Below are 19,688 nucleotides of genomic sequence, written 5' to 3'. Positions count from 1 at the left end.
ACTTTGTGGTTGCTGGTGGCTGTAAGCAGGACATGGACGTTATAGTAACACATTCTCTCAACAGATGTCTAAATGTTTAATGTGCATTGAGCGACATCCTGCCCTCTCTATGCCATTAGCTTTTCTCTCTCTCTCTCTAATCAAGTCTTCACTTCAATTGGGAGCCTGAGATAACTCCGTTATAATGAGAACCCCCTGCATATGGGCCGGTTGAGTGAGTCATGTTTTTGTGTCTCTCCACTCTTATTTGCACCGCAGTGTTACTAAGGTTTGTCATTAAGCAACAAAAAAGGCTACAGGCGGTCTATTTGTGTGAAAAAGCTTTAGGCTGATGCTGGACTTAATGCTGCGCTTCTTTACAGCTAATTAAGTGTGCAGTCCCCCCTCACACACACACACACACACACAGAGACAGGTTGACCACGATGCTCCAAGGGGGTGTTTTTTTTTGTGTGTGTTAAATTCACTTGGGGCTTATTTGGTTAGTGGCAGCTGAAAACTGTTAAAACCTGTCAAGATGCAGAGGAACACGAATGTGGTGTGCGTGCTCCTGCAGCTCAAATTAAACCCTCAGTGCATGTTTAAGTCAAGTACTGGATATTCATCAAAAAGCTAAAATTACAAGCTGGTCGATTTATGCATTTCAGGTGGGTTTTAATGGCTGTTCTGTCATATTTCATTTGAAAATTACTGCAGAAGGTGACGATTTAAAGTAAAAATTAGCAAATTATGAATTTTTAATTATTATCCATTACAGGAAGTTGATTACTATTAAATTACCCCGGTCATTATGCTGTAAAATGGGCCTTGAGGATGATATTAATATAATGGATATTATACATTTTGTGTTCGCCTCATGACAGCCGGGATAGGCTCGAGTGGAAGTTCTCCAGGTGTAAATGCCTTGTTGATGCCAAAGTTCAGGGGAGAATGGCCAGACTGCTTTAAGGTGAAGGCAAGGCAACAGTTATACAGATAACCACTTGTTACAGCCAAGCTAAGCAGAAGAGCATCTCTGAACCTTGAAGCAGATGGGCTATTACAGCAGAAGACCACACGGGGTGCCACTTCTGTCAGCTAAGAGCACAAAACTGAGGCTACAGTTTACACAGGTTCAACAATAGACTATTTGACTTTTTATATTAGATTATTCTCTAATTCTCTTGCAAAATTCAGATGGTAGGAACTTGGTGTAAAGAACATGAAAGCATGGATCCATCTTGATTTATATCAATCTGGTCTTTAAGTCTGACGTCATTAGCCGTGCCTGGGCCCAAACTCCGCTGCAGGTCGCTAAGTCACACGATCACTGTGGCATCACTGAGAGTTAAAAACTGTCTAAATCTTTCATCTGTAATGAAATGATCAGAGTTGCTGCTCTACCAGGTGTAACAATTAAGTTTAACATCCAGGCATCCATGAAAACAGAATTTATGAAATTCTAACGTTAGCAGGGAGTTAGCTTGCTAGTTTCCATCTAAATATAATATACCATGTTCTGACTGAGGGATATTTCTGAAACAAATTAAGACATACAGCTCTGCTATCATTGCCGAAATAAATAAAGACAGGAAGGTAAACAGCAGTGACATTAGTTGAGTTACTGAAGTTTGGCTAGCTCGTATATAACAATGTGCTACGTGATCGCTAGCAACACAGCTATGTTAGCATAATATAAACTGTGAAGCTGGAGGCTGAACGCTAACTTTTTTCCACTCAATAAAAGTTAACTTGAGGGTTTCCGAAGGTTCTGGACAAATGCAATCGCATAGCAGGATGCTGTAAACGGACCAAACTTCAGTCAAAAGAACAGCTGAGAAAATCCATCCATAGTACAAGGTTAGTCAATAATATACTGCTGCATGAGCTGGGCTGTAGTTACATGGTAAGGTTCTAAAATCTGAGCTTTGAATTGATTAGCGGTAATAAAAACCGAGAGAGGCCGACGGTGATCACTGACTGTTTTTAGGGGCTTGTTGAGATTAAATAGAACAAGATACAAAGCATTAAAACATGTAAAAAACACAAACGCATTATTAAACGTGGAGTAGTTTGGGCCCGGAAGCAGGATTCATCACGTCATCACTTAAAGACCGGATAGTTTTATGGCACACTTTGGGTCCCTTAGTGCCTAATAGCATTGTTTCAGTACCACAGCCAGTACCTGAGTATTGAGTAAGTCCGTCCCTTTATCACAAAGCTCAGATCATCTCAAACTAGTTTCTTGAACATGATGATGAGTTCTCTTTACTCAAATGACCTCCACAATATCCAGATCTCGATCCAAGAGCACCTTTTGGATGGGCTGGAATCATAGATGTGCAGCAACTGTGTTGTGACAAAAATCTCTGAGGAATGTTTCCAGCACCTTGTTGAATGTTCCCCATGAATAATTAAGGCAGGTCTGAAGGCAAAAAAGAGTTCCAGCCTGGTACTAGGAAGCTGTACCTAATAACAGCTACTATATATTTTATAATATGTATCTAATATATCCAAGGATTTCACATTTTTACATATTTTTTTTACCAGGTGATATGAGCAGTAATGCAAAAGTAGTAAATATGGACAATACAAGTAAGTCATTAATGAGAGTTTAATCAGAATGAAATGCCAAAAATGCCACGAGCAGTACATCACAGCGTTACCTTTAATCCTTCCCTGACGGCAAGAACTGTGAGAAGCGATGTGCATTCAGCGTTTCAGAAGACCGAGAGCGAATATTTTCACACTTCTGTAACACGAGAGAGAGACTGATGTATAGATTTTGACAAGGCATGTGAGAAAAATGGCGCGCCGCTAAAGTGAAAATAAATAATGAATAATTATTAGGAGCGTGTAAAAATAATTTACCTGTCAGTCTGCAGTCTAATTTTCTTCTATTGCATATGTATTTACTGACAAATGTCAAGTATGCTTGCAACAGCCCCCTTTATTGTTGACTGTGAGTGCGGTGGTGTTTATTTTAGTACTGTATACAGTGCATTTTTGACAGGAGCACACAATAATGCGTGGTTGAAGGCAGTAGTGCAGTGCATATAGCATAAAAACATATCACTGGTTGTTTTTATGCCATGCTAGTTCTTGAGGTTCAAGCTCCTCACAATCACTGCACCGTGAGTCTTTCAGCTGGTGTAACTTTTAAGCCGTGTTACAGTGAACATAGCGTCATCTGGTTATTCTAACTCCCCCGGACGGGCTGTAAACGGCGTGAAGGTAATTTCAAAATTTATTGATCTGAATTGATTGCCACAAACAGCCGTTAATACGGTTTTGTCCAGTAATTCATCTTACTGCCGACGCACATAATATCTGTCCAGCCTTTCCCACTACTGTGAAATCCATTTCTATCAACGTGATTTAGAGGGAAGGAAGCTAAATAAAAGAACCCAGATTTTCCAGCCTCACTTTTCTGTGCTCAGTGCGAGTACTAGCAATTTACCTGAGCACACCCAACTCCATTTGATATATCACTTTGTGCTGTAATGCACCGCAACACACTATAAATCAGAATACCTATGTGGGCCATCTGCAGTCCAAACACATTTATTTTTCTCCCAACTCACAGATGATGCAGTGCTTTTTGATTTTTTTTTCCCCCTCTCCCCTTATAAACCACAACAAATCCCCAGGAAAATCATCTGAAAGTTTGAGCATCCCAAACAAAATGAGCTGGCGCAGTCAAAGTAAACCTCAAATCTCCTCAGCCCTCCCCCTTCATAAGCGTAGCTTTCTTCCTGCGTATGTTAAATTGACTGGGTTGCGGGCTTTGATTCAACTCGGGCATTTTGCTGGAGTTTATATAGAGTGAGATCCAGACTTGCTTGGCATAGGATAAAGCAGCAATACTTAACTGAGAAGGGATGGATTTAGCAGCTCAGCTGGTGGCAGTGCTAAGAGTGGGCGGAGGGGGTGGAGGATGAAAAGGTGGGGTAATAGTTGGCCAAGCAAAAATGCCCACCTTGGGCTGCGGTAGATGACCTCTGAATGTGTCCTTGTTTTTTGGGATGGTGTGACCTGTGCAGGATACAGACGCACATTTAACAAGCTCAGTGTAAAAACAGCCCTGCTCAGCAGAGGCGCCTGACCTTTTCCACGAAACGCTCAGAAATTCAGCAAAGAGGTGACGTGCTATGTACTAGATGTTTCTTCCAAACTGGCTTCTCTTTGTTTCTCTCATCTAACACTCTCACAAAAACCTAAATGTTCAGGTGTTACTGTATTTTAATGGCTTCATAGTACCATAGAGCGCTTATAGAGCACTTCATTCTCAGAGTGAAGGTTCACTGGAGTTCCCAGGCAGATACACCTCTAACATTTCTGGGATTGGGCTTAAAATGTTCCTTTTATTAAAGCTCATAGTTAGGGCTGCAATCCCATGATGCATTATGCACTTCTCATATAGTAGCATTCACTTCACTGTTCAGTAAAATTAATTTCATAATAGATTTCAATAAAAAGTTATTTACTTAGGAACAAAGTGGATGTATTCAAATTATTATGTATGTAAACGGTTATAACCTGTTATTGTGATGTCATAATAAAGTCCCTATACAATTAGTCAACTATAGACAAAAAGGTTGCCGTGCCAACATGTTCTTGCAACTCGGAAAACCTTTTGTCATTTTAAGCATCTTTATATGGCATTATTATCACTTAGACCTTCAGATTTGTTCTGTTGACCTTGAAGGAGAGGTCAGAGGTCAAATGTGACTTATAAAAAGTATCGTATGAAGATTTAATATATGTTGACAATGCACAGCACACTTGTAAGAATCTTAGTTTCTAAATTATAAGGCTTTTTGGCACTTTTTGACCAATAAATCATGACCCCGCTCTACACGCCTACAAAGCTTTGTCAGAATTCATTCGATAACTGTAAACCAGCCATCAGTACTACAGGAAAGGTTGAGAGATTATAACAACCAGTAGGAATCGTTCTCCAGCACTGAATGTCACATCAGTGGGTTCAATGGTTATACCATTATTTGATCCTGATAGACAATTTTGATTGATCCACCAGTCGATACGGTGCCATCCACGGCGCTTTTCCACTAGCGTGGGAACAAATCTGTTATTAAGTATCATTTATTGAGTCTTTTGGCCTCAGCAGTTCAAAGAAATTAAGACACACCACTCTGGCAGCTCACTTTTAAGCAGGTTTCTTTAATAACAATATTACACGTGTCAGGTTAAATGTTTTTATTTTCAGCTTTAAAACATGGCAGGATCAAAAGTTACCCTGTGATACCGCTTTCATACAGACTGCAGAGACACGACCACGCTGTGACTTCATTATAGATCTAGCCCTTTTCTTCTGATTACCGGGGTACGTGATAATTAATATGTGTTATCTGATACAGCATGATATGAAAGGATAAGAACACCTGTGAATAATCTTGCAATGCATGCTTTAGTTGTCAGTGCAATTGGGCTCAGTTTGACGCCTCTCGAATCAAAGGACTCGCAGAACAAAAGGGAGAGCTGGAATAAAATGTGGTCTCATAGAAACGCTCGAAAGTAGGCTTAGGGTGACCTTTATCATCATTTTAATTTTGTCCCAGATTCACGCCCACGCACTCTTCTGGAGTTTGCTTTGTTGCCATGCGGATAAGCACGAGTAAAAAAAGAGAAGAAGAAAAAAACACAGTGGGATCAACAATCCGGTGACTACCACGCAGATTGGGATGTTGGCTTGATTTGAACAGTTTTGATCCGTGGGATCCTTTCTTGTGCTGCTTACGCTTAATGATGACAGTTGTTGAAACAAACAAGGTCCAAACTGAAAAGAAATGGTTCAAACAGCTTTTTCTTTAATTAAAAAGAAAGCTTTGACTTGTTTTCTGCACATCATCTTCACACACGAGCGTGCACGACGTTGCTCGTCCCATTCAGGCGACGCCGTCCCAGCTAGGGCTGGGTATCGTCACTGATTTCTAGAATCGATTTGATTCCGATTCACGAGGTCCTGAATCGATTCGATCCACGATTCGATTCAATCCAATTTGAATCGGGGAAATTTTGCCTCAGACAGTCAGAAATATTATAATTCAGATAAGTACATTTACATATTTTTGTATCTATAAAAAGGAAGCTGACACTCGCAAGACTTTATCAAAGGTGTAATCACACCACAGCAGGTGCCTTTGTGTCACAGTAGCTGAAGATAAAACACAGAAAAACATGAAGGTGGTTTTCCTGGCCTGGATTTTATAAAAATATTCTGCAGTAGATCAAAAACGAAACAAAACCATTAATCAAAATATGAACATTACCTCTGAAGTTACAGCGGTTTTATTAGAGACACAGCGTTTTGCATTTTGCATCATTTTAAAAAGTTTAAATTTGTTCAGAAGCCTATTGAATGGCAGAAATTAGGTTTACTTTTCGGAAGTAAGTAAAAGGAAAAGAAAAACAGCGGCCGACAGCGCTGTAAACAACGGTAGACTTGTGCGTAACAAGCAAGTGAATAATGCAGAAAACAGATTTCGGGGATAGACAGGAAACTGTTCTTGAAGTACACTGAGAGAGAGAGAGAGAGAGAGAGAGCTGTGCATGAAGTGTGATTTTATTGTGGTGGAAGCAAAACAGTAAAAGTCAGAGTGAATTCTTGACGATGTTTATGTGAAGCAAAGTTTGGATCTTCTTTTGCTGCTGGTTCGGTCAATAATGTTTGGAGAGAGATAAAACTAACAGCTTTAGAATCAGCGTAAAAAGGGCGTAAACACAAAGCGCGGATCCGCCGAAACATCAGAATCAGCGAGCTGTCGGCTTTCAGCTCCGACCGTGTCCGTGCCGTCGGGTGAGAAAGGCGACATCTCACCGATTCTGATCCGCGGGTCTGCGCTTTGTGTTTACGTCTTTGTGCAGAAGCTGCTCTCATTTACTGTTTTAAATGTTTGCTGGTTGTTGAAATTTTGTGACGTTTCACCTGAGATTCTGGAATTTCGGGCAAAATACATTTATATAAAAAAATCGATTCAAGATTTTAATGAATCGATATCACGTTATCCAAGCCAGAATCGATTTTAATCGATGAATCGATTATTAAAACCCACCCCTAGTCCCAGCCTCTCTCTGTTCCCCCTGCAGGCCGCACCATCATTCTGTCCACGCACCACATGGACGAGGCAGACATCTTAGGTGATCGCATTGCCATCATCTCCCACGGCAAGATGCGTTGCTGCGGCTCCTCCATCTTCCTGAAGAAATGCTTCGGCAGCGGCTACTACCTCACTCTGGTCAGAGACGGGAGCGGAAAGATGACAGCTCAGCGTAACGGCATCATCAGTCAGGCCAAAGGGGGGAAGAAAGTAAGCGCGCTTTAGGTCTTCAAACTTACTGAGAGGAAACTTACTTTAGCAGTGTTTTGATTGATAATTGTGATAATCTGCTCACACAGTGAGTGAGGCCACTTTTTTAAGGCCTTAGAGGACTTTAGATCTTTACAATCTTATTATTTAATTTAATGTTAAATCCTGCAAAATAAGGATTTTCAGCAGCAAGCACTTTGGCACAGCAGTAACCTCTTTCTCATCTGTTATTGACCAGCCTCTGACTTTCCAGAGTGCTCGCTTTCTCCTTTTACCACCCTCCCCCCCCCTAATGATCTGTATTTAGTCTGCCCCAGCATGAGAATTGGCATGCGCCTACGTGCTGGATGATACTAATTGTCGCGGGGGAGAGGGGTGCTTCTCGCGTTCGCTCGCCAATGGTGCCTCGCACGCTTAGTTTTAATCAATTGGAGCAAATGAACAAGATGCACCGGTGCCAGCAGGGCGAGAGCGATTACCATTTGTCTGCCGAGTCTTCGAGGTGAGCGAAGTCATTTGTTTAAGAGAAAGAAACAAACGTGGAAACACCTTCGTGGGCGAGGTAGCGATTCAGCCCTTCTCCTTGTCCCCTGGATGTCATTTTGGTAATTAATAGGGAGAGTTTGCAATTACACACCTTTAACTGCTAAAAAAAAAAAAAAGTTTAATTGCCCCGATCTCATTTCCTTGTGATTGAACTCCATAAAGAGAAGCAGCCTTTTAAAAAATGTTTAACCTTTTTTTGTGCGCATGTCTTTGGCTGAACGACGGTGGCTTCATATTCCATTACAGGCTGACAGCATTATCTGTTGACGCATGCATGCGGCTTTATTTAGAGCAATTAAATAGAAACTTGTGGATGCCCGTTATTTGATTAATGCAAGACAGGAGTTGTCAGCGAGGCACTGTTCATCATTCTAAGAGGTAAGGCCTGATAAGGCCTTTCTAATCCAATTCTGATTAACAGGAGACAGACTGTCCTTTGAGCAGCAGCCCAGATGAAGGATTTGGCAGCCAAAGCTGGAGCAACTCTGATCCATCAGGTACCAACTATCTCCGTTTACTGTCTGTCATGTATTATGATTATTACCTTGTAAAACAGATGTTGCATGAACATTTTTATATAGTTCCTTTATATAGTTTTTAAAAACACACACAATTTTCAATGTGCGGTTTATTGGAGCGCATGCCAGTTCATCCTTTCTGAACCAGGAGAAAATAAAATCAACTCGTCATTACCAAACTAACAGATAAAACATTAAAGTATCTCCCCTCAAGATGGTTTTCAGATGTGCTGCTAGAGGGCATAAATAAAGTGATGAATTCATGTGGCGATAGTAGGATTTTTAGGATAAGAGAGATTAGAAATCTTTGAAACGCTGAAGTGTACTTTGACTAAAACGTCTTGCATGGTGTGAGAGGTTTCTGGTGATTTAACGCTGATCTTGATCTCTTGCAGCGGTAGTGAGTTGTGCGTCTTGTTAGTTGAACTCCAAAGCAGTGCTGATTGTCAACAGCCAGTGACACATTACTCACCTGTTCTCGTAAAGCGTTAAGCCGGAGCATTCAGTGGCAGCGGGGCCAACTTGCCTGTTTAGCTCTTAGATCCACTCTTCACTTCACTTACTGCGTGTTAAAGATCTTTTCAGTTTTAATCTGCAAGCAGCGATTAAGAAGTTTCACAACTCAGTTTTAAAGAAGCACTCGATTTGATTTTTGCCCATTCTCCTCACTCCCTGAAAGTCCCATTCTGTTTGCACACGAGGATCTACTGAGCTTAAACTTAAGCGAAGAGGAAAAATCTGCTTTGGTGTCAATCTCATCTGACCTGGCCGAGTCTGAGGCCCAGACGACAAACAGAAGAAGAGGTGAAGGTGATGCGTTGTGCTGCGAGAGTGACGAGGAGCATGCTGGATTCAGGATTTTGACTTTCACAGGCTTTGTGTGCCTCGATTTCAGTTATACATTTATATTTGCTCTGCTAGTTTATTACCCAGACTGTTCTGTAATAGTAAAATATAACGTTTTCATTAATTCACAGAAAATGTCATTTTTTCCTGTGGACTCACTGTAAAAAAACTACAAACATAAAAAAGAAACCAGATAGCTGTGTAACTGATGGCGGGAAAACAGGAATATTTATATAATTTAATCCATTATTATTATTATTTATCATTAGTTTAGGTGTAGTATGAATGGCAGTTCGGGCTTTATCAATAAGAAAAGCTGTGAAACTTATGAAAATACATTTAAACGTTAAAAATCTATAAACTCCTTCGTATTATCTAAAGATGTACAGTGAGCTCGTTTAGAGTCTTTTTTTAGGCCGATTCTGGCCCCCGGACCTTATGTTTGACACCCCAGATTTACAGTGGGCGGTATATGGAGTTTTTCCTGGCGATGTGACTTTTTTACTGCTTTATTTTCTGCTTGTATTTTCTTGTTACTTTATATCTATATTTGCCCGTTTGACATGAAACAGTCAACCCCGCGGCGTCAGGTTGTCGCTGTAGTTCCACTGTAACGTCCTGACACTTCTCGGGCGTCTCGTTTGGTGGCAATGATCTGGTCTCATCAAACAACAGCTCCACTGCGTGAGGGCACGGATATTTGGCAACACAATCATTGCTCACGGCACAACCTACTCACCAAATTGCCTCTCTATCATTTTTTCGTCTTCCCCGAAGAAGTGTGGCATACGCACAAGAACACAAGAGGACAGAATGGGATTTTTAGGTAGGGTCGTGGAACGTGCTCCACGTGTAGTTCGTTTTCTCCAGCTGCTATTTTTCTTATAATGTTCTGCTTTATACATGATATTCTATCATTTGCTTGACACAAGTTTTGACTGTTAAATATAGAAATGTTGAGAAACTGCAGAAATAGAGCAGATTAGTGCCCAACCAAATCTTCTGCTGGTTATTTGATTTGTTTTGATCATTCTCGGGCCTTGATCGCGTAAACAAAAGGTGCCCAATGCAAGTCATGATCAGAAGCAAACTCTAGAGCAGGCTCCAGGTTATTATGCATGGAAATAAAATCAGAATCAAACCTGCTGCTTCCTTTAAAAGGATTATATTTAAGACTGCTGATATAAGTCAGAAAATCCCATGAAATAAAATCACATTTCCTCAAGTGACAGCTCATTTCTCTTTATTGACAGACACAGGCAAGCAGAGCAAAACATACTTACGATTTCTCAAATATTTTCGACTGGTGTGAACCAGAGCCATTTACTTCTTCATAAAGGACCAGTGGTTGTTGAGCTGCAGTAATTATATATGAGAGGCTTTGGATCAATAATGGATGTGGTGCATTCTGCAACACTGTCTGCATAGATTCTCACTATAGAGATGGGTTCAGAATGGATGAGATGGGGGAATAAGGTCCACTGATCTGCTACAGTGCTTTTAAATGTCACCTCATCAGGTGTGTTGTGATTGCAATATGTTGCACGGCGGTTTTTAAAGGATTTCACTGGTGAAGTTTCTCTGTGCGAACGCTGAGTTTGAAAGATGCTGTTGTTTAAATATTATACGTCTCCGCAGCCCTCAGTGCCGCCGGTTCAGCTTCAGCTCTTTCCCCGTCTTTAGAAGTTGTTTTGGCATAATTTTTGTGACTTTCCATCCAGCAAATTTGTCAGCAGTGGGTCAGCTCGTGCAAAGACACGTCCCTGAGGCAATCTTCCTGGAAAGCATCGGTCAGGAGATCACCTACATCCTGCCCTACGGAGGAGCTAAAGATGGGACCTTTGGCACGCTCTTCCGAGAGCTCGACCGAGCCATGGCCGACCTTGGCCTCACCAGCTATGGCATCTCGGACACCACCCTGGAGGAGGTAATCTAAACATGGGACGGCCTTGTGCATATGTGTCATTTTTATAAATTCACTTTGCATCATATTTTTCTATTTAAAATCTCCTTACTAATTTCATAGCAATTTGGAAATATGATGACTTTATTTTGCTAGGAAGGTACAGGCACTGAAAAACAGCAAAACCAGTTTGACTAAGAGTTCAGACTGTGTGGTCACACCTTTCTAGCTTGTTAGAATTTCAAGCTTTTATTGTCATGTCTTCAGAAAAGTACTTGCTGAAATTCAGCCCCAAACCACGACAGAGTTTTACAGACGGGTGTAGTCACTCACTGTTGTCTCGCCTGACCTCGATGTACAGATTTTTGATTCATCACTCCGTCAGACTGATTGTAATTTAGCATATTTGAGCCTTTTCTTCTCGTTTCCCTTCTTAACATCCACTCTCCCACTTAGACCATTTCTGATGAGGCTTCAGATGGATCAACTGAAGGGTCAGAGGCCATTTTTTTTAAGAATTTGTTTTTGTTAGGAGCCCTGCGACAGACTGGCTACCTGTCCAGGCTGTACCTTGCCTCTCGCCCTAAAATAGCTGGGATAGGCTCCAGCCTATGGATGGATGGACTTTGTAAGGCTTCTTTTGTCCTCTGTTTTTGAGGACATACGGTTTCCCCATCAAACTGTGTTATCGTTAGTATTTTCTCATAGATTGCACTAAATAAATTTTTGCAAATGATGTTTTTGTGACAGAAAAAAGAAACAGCACTGGCTCATCCATTGAGTTATGCCTGAATGATTCATAGGTCAGTGTCAAGAGCATCAAGAAACCAAACATTCCTCTGAAAATGTTCAGGTACAAGGACGGGACGGAAAGTGAGCGAAATAGCAGCCGGTGTTCAAAGAGGAACTTTAAACCTTGAAAGCAAATTATAAAGAAAAGAGTGGTGGCTCAAGACTTCTGCACAGTACCGTAGTAGAACTTTTTTTGTTTTTCTCTTCTCAGTGATAATGGAAAAAAATGATTTGCAGACTTTTTGTAAATCTCACCCAAAACAAGTAAACACTATAATAAACCAACCTTTTTACATTTTAGCCAATAACCTGAGCTGTGGGTCTATTATTCACTCTTTCCTTCAGATCCTGTTAGTGATTTCTCTTTCTTCTACTAAGACACCGTTAATGATGAAAACCATATCTAATTTTAGAGCAAACAAATTCGTAGTGATTGATAAATTTTGGATGAACGTGCTCAATGTGGTTTTAACCAGACCAACACTGGTCTGCTTTCTAAAATTCTCCAGCGCGGTTTGATCGCCATTAGATTTTCCTCACATATTGTCCTGCTCCCTTCCTCGTTTTCACGTCATACACTTTTTTTCAAAACCATGACTCACCATCATGATATGAGAAAAAAATAATAAAAGACTTTCTCTTTGAACTAATATGTAAGCGTCATATTGTAGATTGCAAATCAATGTTCCCCAGAAGCACTGACCCATAAACAAATGACTCAAGCAGCATGTTTGCCACGCAGGCCCGTCTTGGATTATAAAGCCGAGTGACTCTTCCCTAATGCTCTTCATTTAAGGCCGACATGCATTAAACACTCACGGCCTGCGGGCGATGTGAATAATTCCTTTTGAATTCCCATAATTCAGCCACACCATGGTTATTTCATCCATCCATGTTTTCTTTTGAAGTCCAAACGCTCTGAAACACGCAGTTATTCGCTACGTGTGAAAATAAAACAGGAACTGACAAGGTATTGACGTTAATAAAGTAACGCATAAAAATAATATAGCTTTTCATACTGCTTTATGATGTCAGAGCTTGTATTTGGCACCCCCTGAATAAAATAATTCAACACATCAAATAACATTCAGTCTCCCAGCAGCGTGCCTTTTGAGAGGTCAAATGATGAAACGTAGCCTAACTCGTACACCCAAAAATGCTCACAAATAGGGATAGTTATTTATTTCGCTGTGTAACCTGGATTCATAAATAAAGTCAAGGAGGGCGCTTCGCTCAGAAACTCCACTCGGCAGGTGTTCAAGTAAAGGTTGTGATCTGTGGATGCACATCTGTGATGTGATTCTGAACAGAAACCTTAGAGCGAGCACTCCAACATATGTAGAGGTTTATTTGTTAAGCATATTTTTGATTTGTTTATTAGAAAAAAATAGCCACACAGTCGCTCAGTTAATGCTCCACAACTGCAGTATATAGATAATGTGCCTAATATGTTCTGTTCTTTACAGATATTCCTTAAAGTGGCGGAAGACACTGGAGTGGATGCAGATATACAACGTAAGTGGACCAATAAACACCACACTGTGCTATCATTATGATGTAGACACATCAACAAACTATAAATGTATGATTGTCAGTGTTAATGGGTTAGAAAATTTCTGTCAAATAAACAAAATACATGTCTGTGAGGGGCGCTTGATTGTTATTCCATCTGTAGTGATATATTTTTAGTAGAGTGGCTTTGCTCAGGGCCTCTCCACTCGTCTACATGAATGTGGAAGGCCTGAAGGTGTGGAGTGCACAAGTGTCACATTCAGTGTGTATGGGATTGCTTTTTGGAAATGGCGTGAATAGTATGAAATGGAGGAGCTGAGTGGGTTGCAAAGCAGCTTGCAGAAGCAGCAGCAGCAGCTCTGCAGTCTTTCTAGGCCCAACTTTAATGGCCTCATATGAGATTTGCAAACAGGTTGCCTGAAGTGATGCTGTGGTTAATGCGTACACCCACCTTGTCCCAAATACATCAAATATGGCTGCTGTTTGAAAACTAGTGGCATCTCACAGACACCCACAGGGTGTTTTTTGGTGTGACTGTGATACCAAACTAGATTGCGGCAATAGTGAGATGGAGCTTACTACCAACTTGGCACGTATGGATGCTTGCAAAGCAGCCAGTGAGTGAAAGGAGGAGTAAAAATACTGCAACTGCTACCTTTTAGCCTCCTGGTAGTTTGACCTGTGGTATGGATGTGAACAACCTAGGTCACCTCATTGAGTTATCGCATTCACAAGATTTAGAGAAAACTTGCCCTTCTACCTTCTACGTGAGGTCGAGGTCACTAAGATTCAAACCTATATGAGATTTTTTTGTGGATGTCCGTGTGGTATGAATTTGAAAATCCTACGTCGACTTCACAAACTTGGATTTCCACTCCACTGCAGTGGGCGGCGACGACAATACCCCATCGACCTTTTATGGCTAATGGGGTAAAAAGCATTTGAGAATGAAATGAAGCCGTATACAAACTCCAAACAAGGACACAACCCTCAGTCTCCTTGATGTCAAAGCTCTCAGCCAAATCTTCAACTTCCAAATGTGGACTTTAAAGACGACCCTTGGAGTCATGGCCCCGACACCCAGGGGCATCATTTACACCAGCAACATGTAACAGGACTGGCAGGACTGCCTGGAGATGAGAACACCTTAGAACGACCCCTGAATGTTATAAACAAATCAGCCGTTTGCAGAGTAATTCCACTTCAAGCTTTTAACATCTTTTGATGACACAACAATTTTTATGCCATCGCTAAAGGAAGTTTTTGACACTGACACAGCAGGAAAATAAATGAACTCATCAAATATAAAGCAGCAAGCTTTACTTATACAAATGCAGAATATGGTTGCCACATAAGACACGTCTGTATTGCCTTCAGCTTTTATTAGCGATGCTGCTTAATAACTAGCCATTTGGTTGAATTACGTAGACCCATTTAGGTAGCTGTAAAAGCAGTTTGCCAATCAGAACCTGGCATTTGAAGCAGATCCTGGCTCCAAAAAGGCCATTTGATTTTGGTGTCCATCCTCTAGATGCATTAATCAAAATGAACTAAAACCAACAAAGCAGCCTAAAGCAGGATTTAATTGCTGTGTGTAAAGGTCTCAGAAATCAGCACGACTGCATTAATGACGATGAACTAAGCGCACGTTCACTGGCTTCTCAGGCCACGAGTCACTTTTATAGCAGTACTTGCAAAAGATGACTCAGATGTAGGTAGAAGTTATTTTCCTTGGTTTGGGTTCGTCTGCTGCAGTAGAGAAGGACGACTGAAATAAAAAAGACACGGCGCTTTCCAGCTCTGCTTTCATGTGTCACTGATTGACCTCAATGGCTAAATCTCCCGTTCCCATCTTTTCACAGTTTTTGTTTGCAGCCATTGCCGAGCAACCTCACTTATCGGCCTAATCTCAAAAAATTGGATTTCCTCGTGTTCCTGAAACACCTGGGTTTGTGCTTTTGCAGGGAATAATATGGCGTCTTGCAGTGCAGGTTGCTGTTCTTATTGTTATTTATAACCCTAAATTGGGTCAGGCCATAACAACATATCTTATTTGTATTCCCACAGCGACAAAGGAGCTGTTTGTGAGAGACAGCAAAAGAAGGTCCCGCGAAGCCAAGAGGAACAGCATTGCCAGCGTCCACTCAAAAACTGAGCAAACCACCGGGAAGAGTGGCAAGTCCTTCAAATTTATCACAGATTTTTTTTTTTAAATTAGGCAAACATAGATTTATTAGCAATATTTTAAATTTAAGAGTTTTAAAAGCTCGTTAAATGAACTGCACTTCCTGTTTAAATCTTGGTCTTTTTTTTGTTTCTCATCTAGAAAAGTTCACAAGTAAAGTTGAAGGTAAATACTCTGTTTTGTCCTCAATGGTTTGATCTTTACAACTGTTATTTTTTTCACACCACATCCTTTGTTTCTCAGTTATTAATTTGATATAGTTTGGCTTCAGTTTGATTGTTTCCCCTCAGGTGAGACAGCATAATACCAAGAAAAACTCACTTTCAAGCAGGCTTCCCTTTCACTACACATTATCTCACCTGTTTTTCACTCCTTAAATGTGTGCCTTGCATCACAAAACTGGCCTTTGATTCAAGCTTTTTTGTAAATTTTCACAGTGAATCCTGTAAAGAAAAGAAAAGTGCTTCTTAATAATGAAAATATGTAAAACAAAAGGTGTCCACGGCCTGTGTTTGTCAGTGTTTTCCTTTTGAGTCAGGCCTAGATACATGAAATGAGTAAAATTGCCACTTTGAGGAATGAGCTAGTGCTGCTGGCCAGTTTAACACTTAAGTTATATTTGATCAGCCCATTAGTGGTGCTGAAAAGCATTCTCAGCAGATCTTTTACATAGGCATAGATGATAAATAATGCTGAAGGTTAACGCCTATTCCAGACATAAGGAAGAGCCCCAGTGACAGCGGGAGGGGATCCGCGGTCATCACCGGATGGAAGCTGATCAGACAGCAGTTCCTGGCGCTCTTTATTAAGCGCTTCCACCACGCCCGAAGGAGCCGCAAAGGACTCATTGCCCAGGTAATGGCCTCAGTCTGTCATATTGATGGATTGAAGGGTTATGCTAGTAGGGTTGCATGGGAGGATCAAGGTAGGATTGCGCAAAATACATGTTAGCTTTCAAAATCAGTTAATGGCATATGTGATAGAGTGAGCTCATTTAAAACCTGGATGGAAGACTCATCCATCTTGATGGAGTCAATAGTTACGGGGTTTAAAATGTTGGGAGAGAAATCGAAACTGACGGCAGAATATGAGCGTTGAAAGATGTGAACGGCAGCGTCCAGGATGATGTAGCGTCGTGTCAGTAAAGTGCACGTCCGATGATCATCTCTATCTCTCCGACGGCACACGTGGGTGTACCAAAAGCACGCCCAGAGGACAAAAGTCAGGCTGCGATTGGTGCGGTGGAGGAGGTTTGAGTGTTTGGATCCAATCAGTCAGTTTCTGTAACTGGAAAAGAAAATGTCAATATCTGAGTCCAGGTATATATTTTTCAGTGTCAGCGTCGCACTTTGAAAGAACAGCACGTCTGCAGGCGGGAAGCCGTGAATCCGTTTGTGTGCTGGCTTCAGTTAGCGCCATCAGTTTCACCTGATCGCCCTGATTGGCACCAGAAAGCCAAAGTGACACCCATGATTTGTTTTTCCTTCATTCCACCGCGTGCTAATCATGTGCTTTCATTAGCCACGTATTAAATGCAATCGCATAACAATTACAGAGACGACAGATTGCCGTTAGCTTATTAAGTGTATGTCTATGTTATTTTGCTCCTCATAAACATAATTTCAGAAGTCAAAACCAATAAGCAGACGTAATTTAAACAAGTCAAAACCAATTTCAGTAAACAGCAGTTTTCCAGGTACTTCATTGATTATTTTCTCAACTTGTAAAAAGTGTGTTCTGACCTAAAGTGTGCTTGCGCTCACACGCGCGCACAAACTCCTTGCGTACGTAGACGTCGTGCCGTTGCATCATATGTGACAGCAGCCGTTGTGGGGAACTAACCGTAGCTGAAAACTAAAGAGTGCAGCTCATCCTTTCCTGTGTGAGAGGAAGGAGGAGAGAGGAGGAGAGCGAGCAGTGTTTCACCTTTGCGAGGTGCGGGCTCTTCTTGTAATTTGCTGCAGTACCAGCCCCCCATTAGTCACTGTCAATCTCGGACGTCCCTCTTTAGTGGGGACGCAGAGCAGGAATAGAAGGATAAGTGTGTGAATGCGGATGTACAAGGGAGCACATTGTCTGCAAGGGCACACCTCACGGCTCTTCCTCTTTATTCATTTGGTTAAAGGGTTTCTTCCCCCCCCCCACCCCCGCCCTGTCATGTCAACAGCTCCCATTGTCAGCAGATATGATTGTGTAGTGAGGTAATCTGCTCCAATACAAATGGTTAGGGGAATATAAAAGAGATTGCAGCGAGAAACACAAAAGGAGTGATTTATGGGGCTGGAAGTTGGGGACGGGTGAGTCTTGGCAGTGTCAGAATCGGGCAGAGGCGGTTATTGGTTATGTTGTGGTGCCGAGGACTTGAAGGCTTCTCGTGTTTGGGGCTCACTCTGAACTGAACTGACTGCAACTCCCCATTTAAGCACTAACAGGAAAATAGTTGATAAAGTATTAATTTGTTCAGTTTAACTGTGTTTTTCTTTTTGTTTAAAGTTGTGGATATCAACTTTTATTAGCAATAACAAGCACTTTAGTGGGCTAATCTTATACTGGGGCTTGAGCTTGGTGCAGTTCATACCCTTTATTTAATGTTCTTCTGATTGGCTGCCCCTCTAAAACAGAAGGCTTGAAGAGTATGTAGGTGCTCACAGCTAGAGCTATGGGCCTATGTATTTCACATGGACACACAAGTAGAAAAACAACAGTCTAAAACTGCACATTTACAGCAGCACAAAGCTTTCAGTCCACAAAGATTACATGTAAATACACTGATTTACATCATCTGACGCTTCAGCCATGTGTTAATATGAATATCCACCACTGTTTATATGTATATAGACTCACTGGCTTTATTAAGTGCATCTGTTCAGCTGCTTGTTGATGCAACATTAATATTAAGCCGATCACATGGCAGCAACTCAGGACGTTTAGGCATGCAGACGTGTTTAAGCCGACCTTCTGAAGTTCAAACTCAACTTTAGAAGGAGGTGATTTGAGTGACTTTGAAGGTGGCGTGGTCGTTGTTGGTGCCAAACGGACTGGTCTGAGCATGAAACCATCTCTGGAGTTTACAGAGAATGTTCTGAAAAAGAGAAAATGTCTAGTGAGCTGCGGATCCATGGGAGAAAATGCCTCGTTGATGCCGGAGGTCAGAAGAAAAATCAGACTGATTTAAACCGAGCAGTCAATACAACAGCCGCTTGTTACAACCAAGGTATGCAGAAGAGCATCTCTGAGCCTTTAAGCAGATGGCTACAGCAACAGAAGACCACACAACGGGTGACACTAATGTCAACTAAGAACAGAAAACTGAGGCTACAGTTTACACGGGCTCACCAAACTTGAGCAATAGAAGGCGGGAAAGACGCTCTATCTGCTTTTGATTAACAATGCGAGATAAATAAATAAACACAAAAGCATGGATCCATTCTGTCTTGTATCAATGGTTCAGGTGCCGATCTTCTGACGGATACTTCCAGCAGGTAAAGCCTAACCATCTCCATCTGGATTCCTCAACATGACAGTTCACTGCACTCACAGTCACCAGCTCTCCCTCCAACAGAGCACCTTTGGGATGCCCTGAAACGTGAGATTGACATCACAGATTTGCAGCAACTGTGCGACGCTTTCATGTCAACGTGGACCAAAATCTCTGAGGAGTGTTTCCAGCACCTTGTTGAATGTTCACCAAATGTCTAATCCTGTCCTAGCAAGGTGTACCTAAAGTTACCATATACCATGGAAAACAAGGAGAAACATAATATCCCTCTTTAAGACTGCAGAAAAATATTCAATGAGCTGCTATTATCCACTTTAATGCAAGCTGTGGCATTAAATTTATTATTCACCGGTGTAATTGGATTGACACGAATGGTTGTTTTGTAATGAGGCTTTTGACTTTGCTGCAAAAAGAAAAACACACACACACACCACAACACATCTTATTCAACTTGTGTTTTTACCCATTTTGCATATAATCCCATCCTCTACTTTAAATCCCCTCCAAACTTGAGAATGCGATAAACTCATGCATTGTTCATGTGAGTGCTTTGGCTTTGTGAGCATAATGACTTCTC

At 41.4% G+C, this 19,688-nt stretch overlaps 1 protein-coding gene across 3 annotated transcripts in view; it reads left to right on the top strand.

Moving 5' to 3' along the window:
- The window catches only part of LOC146580350 (phospholipid-transporting ATPase ABCA1), a 189,483-nt gene that overhangs the window by 74,594 nt on the left and 95,201 nt on the right, over positions 1-19,688 (top strand). For all 3 annotated transcript variants that reach the window (XM_085267020.1, XM_085267021.1, XM_085267019.1), the window contains 7 exons: positions 7,090-7,310; positions 8,278-8,353; positions 10,942-11,147; positions 13,382-13,430; positions 15,495-15,602; positions 15,754-15,777; positions 16,328-16,467. In XM_085267020.1, coding sequence (XP_085123146.1) covers positions 7,090-7,310; positions 8,278-8,353; positions 10,942-11,147; positions 13,382-13,430; positions 15,495-15,602; positions 15,754-15,777; positions 16,328-16,467 — 824 coding nt within the window. The remainder of the gene's footprint in view (positions 1-7,089; positions 7,311-8,277; positions 8,354-10,941; positions 11,148-13,381; positions 13,431-15,494; positions 15,603-15,753; positions 15,778-16,327; positions 16,468-19,688) is intronic.

This window comes from Mchenga conophoros, linkage group LG3, assembly GCF_057382185.1.
Source record: "Mchenga conophoros isolate Kocher_MC1m ecotype Shallow Benthic linkage group LG3, M_conophoros_male_GT1.1, whole genome shotgun sequence".
NCBI lineage: Eukaryota > Metazoa > Chordata > Actinopteri > Cichliformes > Cichlidae > Mchenga > Mchenga conophoros.
This window is presented reverse-complemented; position numbering and strand designations above follow the sequence as displayed.